This window comes from Parus major, chromosome 28 (genome assembly GCF_001522545.3).
Source record: "Parus major isolate Abel chromosome 28, Parus_major1.1, whole genome shotgun sequence".
Classification (NCBI taxonomy): Eukaryota; Metazoa; Chordata; class Aves; order Passeriformes; family Paridae; genus Parus; species Parus major.
In genome coordinates, this window is record NC_031797.1 from 3,051,148 (window position 1) to 3,059,748 (window position 8,601).

Here is an 8,601-nt window from a genome sequence, read left to right on the forward strand (position 1 = left end):
TCCTGATCTTCCTCCTCTTTATTGTGCCTGTTTTGCTTCTGATTTTTCCTTCTCATGTAATTCCAGCTGCCTCATTTTATTTAACTTTGACTTTTCACACACTCTGGGCTGGCAGTGTGTGTCCCTGTCTCTGTGGAGCCATGGGATGGGGTCTGTGGCCCTCCCGTCCCTCCGTGCCAGGCTGGAGCCCCAAGGCCTGAGGCTGTCGGGCCCTCGCTGCTGCCCTGCCTGTGTCACACTCCAGCACTTCGTTACTTCATGTTCCTAAACTTTCCATATGTTCTGGCTAATATCCATGAAAAATAACCCACTTTGAGTCAAACCCTCCTCTCTCTAGTCCTGTGCTATAGCTGTGGGGCTGGATGTGGCATTCTCCATCCTGTGGGAGGAGGTGCAATTCCCATCTCTCCATGAGCTGCCTGAGGAGCAGCTCGGTGCTTCTTTAGGGATGTGGTTCTTACCTGTATGCTCAAACCCTTGTCCAAAAGTGTGTGGAGACAGTCCCCAGCTGGAGCTGCTGTTGTGGCTCTGCTGGCCCCGTCCCTCTGGGCTGAGCTGCCATTAGGCTCCAGCGCATTCCGCAGGCGTTTGCACAACCCTCTGGCTCCAGGGTTACCGAGGGGGTCCTGCCGGAGCCGGGGGCTGCTGAAAGGGACCACTGTTGTTCCTTGAAAGGCTAATGGGATTTGTAACAGCTGCTGCTGCCTGTGCCTGTGAAAGCTGGGCCGAGGGGGATGCTTTGCTGCCCTGCAGAGTGAGCAGGAGCATCGCTCTGGGGTTGGTTCCCTGGGTTCTCTGGGGCCCAGCCCAGGCTTTGCAACCGTCGTGGGCATTCCCGTGTCCTTCCCTGGTCCCTCGGACACTGCTCGGCTGCTGGAACGAGAGAAAGATCCGACCGGGGTGGCAGCGATGGACGGGGGTGGCTTCGGGGGTTCTCCTGTCCCCCCTTCCCACGGCAGCTCCCCCAGCCTGGCCCCGGGACTGGCCGTGCCCCCATAGAGCAGAGCCCGTGTCGGGGCTGCCTCTGCCCGTGTATCCCGGGCCGGCTCTGCCCGTGTATCCCGGGCCGGCTCTCACCGCGTTCCCCGGGCCGGCTCTCACCGCGTTCCCCGGGCCGGCTCTCACCGCGTTCCCCGGGCCGGCTCTCACCGCGTTCCCCGGGCCGGCTCTGCCCGTGTATCCCGGGCCGGCTCTGCCCGTGTATCCCGGGCCGGCTCTGCCCGTGTTCCCCGGGCCGGCTCTGCCCGTGTATCCCGGGCCGGCTCTCACCGTGTCCGGCCGCTGGGAAAACTGCCCTGAAGCTGAACGGGAAAACGCTGACTCGGGGAAAGCGGGGGCTGCTGCACCAAAAGGCTCTTCCAGCCGTGGGAAGATGCTGCCTGCGGAGTGAGCACCCTAAAACCGGCCTCCCTGGCTGCAGAAAGGGAATTAGCGGCCAGCGGGAACCCCGGAGCAGCAACCCCAAATCGCTGGCACAGCGAGCCCCGGAGCGGGGCCGGGAGCGGGGCTGAGCCCTTTGTGTGTCACAAAGCCGAGCCATGCCCCTGGGGCTCACCGGGGGGACACGGGGACCTGCGGGGACCTGCGGGGACTCCCGGCAGAGGGAGGCTGTCCCCAGCGGGGAAGGCCGGGACACCGACACGTGTGTGGTGCCGAGGCAGAGTCCAGGCCGGAGCTGAGGTGGGGGCTGGCAGCCCTGTGCGGAGCCGGGGGGAGGATGAGGATGAGGATGAGGATGAGGATGAGGATGCTCCCTCCCGACCCCACGGGTCCCCAAGCGATGCAGCAGCGGCTGCTGAGGGCTGCCCGAGGGGGCTGCGGGTGCGGGGCTGGGGGTTGCCCGACCGCGAGAGCGATGCGGGGCTGTCAGTTGCCATGGAAACCGCTGGGTCAGAGGCAGCGGGAAGCGGCGTGTGACGCCATCGGCACCGCAATGAGCCGTGAGCGCGGGGGGGACGTGAGGCTGCTGGGCTAGGAGTCCCCAACATCGCCCCGACCCCAGCAAGGACCGCCGGAGCACAGCCTCAATCCCGGTGACCTTGGCCAGCGGCTCCGGGTCACCTCCCCGGGTCAGCCGCAGCACAGCTGGATGGATGGACGGATGGACGGAGCAGCCCCATGGCCCTCGCGCTGGTTGGCATTGGACCCCTCGTCTCCAGCCCCCCAGAGACCCCCACACCCCCCCACACCACGAGCTGCTGCCACAATCCTCCCGCTAATCCCGGGTGGCTTTTCCAGCACCGAGTGAGGGTTATGTGGATAATCCATATGTTTGCAAGGCAAAGGCTTTGGGATATCCACTGTTAATCCAATTGGCAGTGGCAGTTTGGTGCCATCGGCAGTGTCCTTTAGCGGGGTGGACGCGGCTGCCCCAGCCACGGCTCCCTGGAGCTGGGAACTCCCACGGAGCCCTGGTCCTACCCCCCCCCAGCCGTGGGACCCAGCTGCCCCCCACCCTGCCGAAGGAACCCAGCCAGGGAACATCCACGTGTTTATTTGCTTTTCAAACCACAGCAGCTTCAGCTGTTGCCCGACATATTTGCAGCCTGGAGATCCCCTCCCTGCTCCCCCAGACCTCAGCTGCAGCTCAGGGCTGCTGCTCCTCCTGGGGCAGAGCTCAGCCCACACTGCACCCCCACCCCAACATCCCCTCTCCTCCAGTCCCTGCAGTATTTACAGTCTCTGCATTCCCAGAGCCACAGCGTTGGGCAGACCCCCCCTCCCAGTCTGCCCACCCTCAGGCTCACTCACACAGAGCAGTAGTGCAGGATGGGGGGGTGTCACAGGACCCCCAGCACCCACAAATCCCTACATGAGCTAGGGCCTGCTGCCCCACAGCAGCCTCTTCCCCCTGTTAAACCCCTTAATCTAGTCCCCCCCAAAGCCCTTCAGCACCATTTGTCCCTCCCCACCCCCCTACAGATATCCACTTCCAGAGCCGGAATAAAATAACCCCTCGGAAATGTCAGCACCAGTGTTAGAGAGAAAAAGAAAGTCAAAAGTGCTTGGAGCTGCCCAGCCCCACAGCCTGTGGAGGGCAGAGCCCCACCAGCTGCCTGAGCGAGAACAACCATGACCCGACCCATGCCAAGGGTCCCACAGACATCTCGGCTGGCTCAGGACCAGCGTGGCCGTGCTGCTCGAGAGCAAAGCCAGCCTCATCCTGCTGTCCCCAGCAGAGAGACCCCAGCATCACAGAGCCCCCTCCCAAAATCAGGGCAGGGGCATGGGGCCCCGGCAAGGCACCGGGGCTCAGTCCTTAAACCTGCGACCTGCCTGCATCTTCTTGTAGTACAGATCCACCTCGCTGTCCGCCGTCCCATCCCGCTCGGCCGGCTTCCTCCGCAGCGTGGAGTCACGGCTGGCTGTGGCCAGTAGCCCCTCAGGGGGGGCCTCCACCCGCTCCCCACCTCCCCCTGCTGCCCCCGGGATGGCGGCCAGGCTGCCGTAGCGTGGCTCGTCCTGCTCCATGTCACTGACGGAGGAGCCAGGGGAGACGCCGGCGCTCTTGGCTGGGCGGAAGCCATGGAAATCCTTCCCCACCTCACCCAGCTCGTAGGTGTCTGCTCCCTCTGGCCCCTTCGGCCCCGACTTCCACTCCCAGGGCCCATTGCCAGCAGAGAGGTGGACAACAGGGTGGTGAGGGGCGTGAGCGTCGATGGTGATGATGCTGGAGCTGTCCCGCTCAGAGGGCGAGCGGTACTGCGAGGAGTCAGAGCTGGTAGAGGACGAGGACGTCTCCGAGTGCTTGGGGGTGACAGAGACAAGGCTCTGCTGCTTGGACATGGCGATGACCTGCATCAGGCGCGGGGGGTTGGCCACCCGCTGCGCTCCCCCCTTCTCCGCCACCATCACCCACTTGGCCCGCACGGCCGCCCCGCTGCCGGCCGCGGCCCCAGCGCCTGCCTGGCTCTCCTCGGGGATGTGCACCAGCTGCGAGGCGCCCGGCCGGGGCTGGATGAGCACGCGGGGCCCCATGGCCACCCGCTCGGCCGAGCGTGCCTGCACCGTGGGGTACAGGGAGGGCGGCACCTCCTCGCAGGGCTCCCCCACACCCCGGCCCTGCGCCGCCTCCTCCGCCAGCGTCATGCTCCGGCCCTCCAGAGACTTCTGCTTCCACTCCGTGATGAGCTGCTTAGAGCGGGAGGCGTCCACGGGGACGTGGATGGTCATGTGGCGCCGCGCGGGGTCATCCATGGAGGGGGTGTTGACGCGGGGCAGGGTGTTGCTGAAGGTCACCATGTTCTCCTTGCCCATGGGGCTGCGGGGGGCCAGCAGGTCCACGTCCACGCTGGCCCGCTTCAGGCTGCCCAGTGAGTTCTTCTCCCGTGGCACTGGCCGTGCCGCCTCCTCCAGCCGCGCCTGCGGGTTCAGCTCGTCAGTGCTCACTGACTTGTTCTGCTGGTAGACAGAATCGTGGCCCCGCTGTGTCAGTGCCCGCAGCGCGTCCTTGGCCGGTGCCTGTGTCGGGACCCGCTCCGTTGGGGCACGGAAGTTGCCAACAGCATGGAAAGCCTGTGGGAAGGGGAACCATAGAATCCTAGAATGGTTTGTGTTGGAAAGGACTTTTAAAGGTCATCTGCCACAGGCAGGGACAACTTCCACTAGACCAGGTTGCTCCAAGCCCTGTCCAGCCTGGCCTTGAACACTTCCAGGGATGTAGGTGCTCTGGAGAGCGTGGAGTCAAATGGCCCCACCAGCACCCCCAGCCCTCTCCCTGGGCCAAGGGCAGGACCAGCACCCACCAGGTAGGCGGCAATGCCAGAGCCGATCAGGAAGCCCACGTAGACATCGGCGGGGTGGCTGCGGTACTGGGTGATCTGGGTCAGGCCACAGATGCCGGCGGCGATGGCAAAGGCGAAGACCAGGATGGGTTTGAGGAGTTTGGTGCTGTCCGAGATGATGGAGTTGAAATACATCTGGGGCAGGAACAGGCTGTTAGTCATGAGCCGGCCGTGCACAGAGCTGTTGGGTGCATGTGGGACTGCAGGTTCCTGCACACACACCCAGCAAGGGCACAGGAATATTGAGCAGAGCTTGTCTGTGCCAACAGGAGAGGGACACAGCTGCCCATGGCACTGGGCTCGTGCTGCCCCAAGCTGGCATGTGCCAGGCAGAGCTGGGAACTCACCGACACGTAGACGGCAGCGAAAGCCGAGAGTGTCGCGTGCTGGGATGGGAAGGTTTTCCTGCAGGGAGAAGGGACGTGGTTGGGACAGGGCAGGATGGCCAGCAGTGCAGCACAGGGCTCCCCTGGCACGTACCTGGCGGAGAGGATGGCATGCTTGTCGGTGCCTGAGCAGATGTCCTGGGTGATGTAGGGGTTGGCGTCACAGGGGGTGCCCAGCAGTGTGTAGTTGGGCTTGCAGACGGTCAGGAAGAAGGGAGCGTGGTAACCTGTGGCCAGCTGGATGATGTCTGTCACCAGGGCTGTGGCACAGAGCCCAAATACGTGGACGCCTGGGGATGGCAGGAATGGGACAGTGGGTCACCCACATCCCATGTGGGGCAGCCAGGACCCAGCCCTGGGGCACCCACTGTTTTGGGTCTGGTGCAGTGTCCAGGGTCTGGGTGGGGCTGTGCTCCTGCTGTCACAGCCAGGGTGGCCCCTCATCCCCTGCAGGCCCCTCCAGGTCCTGTTCAGTCTGTGGCACAACGTACCCACAAACCTGACGGTGCGGCGCAGGAAGGAGTTGAAGTTGCAGCCACCGGCGTTGATGCTGCCCTCGGCACCGGCACGGCCCTTCAGCCGGGACTGCAGGCAGTACACCATGCCCTCCCCGACCATGATCTGGAGAGGAACCGCTGGCTCAGGAGGGACTCGGGGGGGCTGGGTTGTTGGGCCCGATGGATTCTGGGCACCACCAGGCACCGGAACCCCAATCCCCGGATCTGTCCCGACCCCCACAGCGGGACAAGCCCAGACGCACCGAGGCGGCGGGCGCGGCAAAGGCCAGGCTGAGCAGCATCAGCAGCGGGATGAGCTCCTCGTTGGTCTCCACGTAGGGCATGGAGAGTGCCCGGTCATGGCACTGGAAGCCCACCTTGGCCGGCTTGAAGAGGTCCGTCAGCTCCAGGAAATAGAGCGTCACGACAGAGGAGGCCACGATGGGCAGCTGTGGGGGGAGAGTTGGGGACCAACGCGCCCCCGGAGCGATGGCACCGCACAGCCCCAGCAGAACAGGACACAGAACCTGACCTGCCATGCCAGGGCCTGGGACAGAGCCCCCTGCACAGCCCCCACCCCAAACCCACCCCACACCCACCTCCACGAAGTAGAAGCAGGGCAGGAGTGTCATGCTGTCCTTGGGGGCGCGGGCTTTCTCCTTGGGGGGGATCATGGTCCTGGGCAGGCACAGGGGTCCCACCGGGCTGTGCCTCCACCCTGTGGGGGCACGAGTGTCACCACATGGCAGGGGGATGGGCAGCCCCGGTCACCCCCGCTCACCCCTCCAGTCCCTGACCCTGGAAGGGATTGAGCATCCCCGGGCCACCACCCGGCCCTGCGGGGGTACGGGAACCCCATGTCACTCCCGGTCACCCCCAGGTCACACCACTGCCCCCGCTCACCGGAGGGTCACAGCCGGAACGGGGGGTGCCAGCGCCCCGGGGGTGCCCAGCCGAGCCAGGGGCTGTCACAACAGGTGGGGCGGAGGCTCGTCTGTCGCGACAGGCGGTCACTACCGCGACAGGCGGCGAGGCTGCTGCGGAGGGCGTGCAGAGGGGGTGTGCCGCCCGCAGAGCGGGCAGGGGATGGGGTTCCCCGAGCTCTCCCGGCCCAGCCCCACGAGACTGCACCGAGACAGGGCTGCGAAATGAGGGGGGGAGGATAACGGGGATGGAGCAAGGAGGGGCAATGAATGGGGGGGGAATAACGGGGGATTAACCGGGGGTATAACCGGGAGGGCGGGGGGCGCAGCGGGGAGCCTCCCCTTCGCAGGGACCGTGCCGCAGCCGCGGGCGGGGGTCGGGGCCGAGGGATGGAGCGGGTATCGGGCTGGGGATAAGCGGCCTTTTGTGCCGGTCTGTGTCCTCCACTCACCTCAGCGGCGGCTCCGGGACGCAGCGGGGCGGGGGGCGGCGGTAGCGGCGGCGAAGGGGGGGATGTCCCCGGGATCCGGGATGCTCCTGCCTCGGCAGAGCGCGGGGAGCGGCGGCTTCCTCCGCCCCCGCCGCCTCCTCCTCCTCCTCCTCCTTCTCCTCCTCCCTCGCCCGCCGCCCCCCGCTCCGCCCCGCAGCCCCCAGCCCCTCCCGGGGCGCCGAGCCCCCGCCGAGCCCCCATCGAGCCTCCGTCGGTGCAGGGATGGGGGTCTGGGGGGATCGGGGGGTTCGGGATGTCGGGAGGGGAAAAACGAGGCGAACAAAGGGCCGGGCGGGGCCGAGGACAGCCGTGGGACCGACCTCTCCCCGCACCGCTCCGCACCCAGGACCATGCCCGGGCACCGAGGCACCCGCGGGGTCCCGGGGCCGCCCCCAACCCGGGCTGCTTCCACCGCCGGCCCCCCCATCATCCCTTGTTCCCCTGTGCTGCGGGGGGGCTGCCCCCTGCCCCAAGGCCCCTCCTGCCCTGAAGAACCCCCTCCCTTGCCCTGGGCCTGTGGGGACCCGAGGGGTGCCCGAGCGGGGGTCCCGCCTCACAGGGGTGCGTGACCCCCAAACTCACAGCCCCAGAGCTCTGCCAGCCCTCACCGGGGTTCTGTCGGCCGGGGAATGCCTGCCCTGCCCGCGGCACCCAGGGGCTTCAGGGGGGACTCAGGGGCACTCCTGGACCCAGGGACAGTGACAGGGGCACCCTCCGAAGGAGCTTTGTGTCTCCCAGATTTGGACCTGGGGAGGTGGGAGCAGCTCCCTTTCCTTTCTGGAGGCTCCCAGCACCTCCTGGCAGAGGGAGCAGCACCCCAGCCCCATCTGCCCCTGCCCTCGCTCTGCAGAGGATCCGGGCTGTGCCCTACCCAATATCCCACCCTGTACCCCATTCCTGCACCCCACACTCACTTGTTCCCCCCAGCCGCCCACTGCCCACCCTCTCACGGTCCTGTCCGGGGTCTGAGCAGCCCGGGCTCCACATGGTGCCCTCGTTCCATTTTTGGCCCTAAGTGGGCAGAAATCTCCGGGCGTATTTAACATCTAAATCCCGAATCCTTGCAAGCTGCGATTAAGCCGCTCTCCCTGCGGAAAATCCAGGGTTTGAGCCGGACTCAGCCGCCTCCCGTAATGCCACCACACCTCGTGCTGCGACCCCTGCCCACCATGTGCCACCAGCACGTGGGGACAGCGGGGAGGCGAAGCCACCACTGCGGAGGGACAGCTGAGCCTCCGGGGACCCCCAGCCCCCTCCTCGCCTCCGTGTCCGGCCACCCGCTGACCACGGCTCCACTGGTTTGGGGGCTCGGAGGGTCAGAGGTGGGGGCGATGGGGCAGCCGGACCACAGGAATGCGGCAGCTCGGAGCTGTGAAAGCTCGTGGAGCAGGAACAGGAGAGGGTGGTCTCCAGATCCTTGCGGATCCCGGAGCGCTGCTCGGTCCCGGCTGCGCTGTCGGGAGCCACGGTGGTCATCCCGACAAGGGAGGCGCGGTGAGAGGCTCCGGGGACGAGCCCGG

The 8,601-nt window shown here is 66.3% G+C and overlaps 1 protein-coding gene across 2 annotated transcripts; it reads right to left on the reverse strand.

The window, feature by feature from the left end:
* Nucleotides 1-2,959: 2,959 nt before the first annotated feature.
* PLPPR3 (phospholipid phosphatase related 3) lies at nt 2,960-7,223 on the reverse strand. 2 transcript variants are annotated; one of them, XM_019009138.2, is made up of 8 exons: nt 7,043-7,223; nt 6,267-6,385; nt 5,931-6,116; nt 5,662-5,791; nt 5,265-5,460; nt 5,132-5,189; nt 4,746-4,919; nt 2,960-4,515 (listed from the first exon to the last, which is right to left on the reverse strand). In XM_019009138.2, exons 2-8 carry the CDS (start codon nt 6,339-6,341, stop codon nt 3,253-3,255), a joined length of 2,082 nt encoding a protein of 693 aa, XP_018864683.1. In that variant the 5' UTR covers nt 6,342-6,385; nt 7,043-7,223; the 3' UTR covers nt 2,960-3,252. The 2 variants fall into 2 exon arrangements, with proteins under 2 accessions (XP_018864683.1, XP_033376015.1); XM_033520124.1 differs by lacking the exon at nt 7,043-7,223 and adding an exon at nt 6,571-6,843.
* Between the last annotated feature and the right edge of the window lie 1,378 nt (nt 7,224-8,601).

Coding starts and splice junctions, on each gene's coding strand:
- PLPPR3 (XM_019009138.2), bottom strand. CDS start 6,341: ATGATCCCCCCCAAGGAGAAAGCCCGCGCCCCCAAGGACAGCATGACA. Junction 6,117..6,266: donor CCTGCTTCTACTTCGTGGAG/GTGGGTGTGGGG, acceptor CTCCCCCCACAG/CTGCCCATCGTGGCCTCCTC. Junction 4,516..4,745: donor CTGGCATTGCCGCCTACCTG/GTGGGTGCTGGT, acceptor CCCTTCCCACAG/GCTTTCCATGCTGTTGGCAA.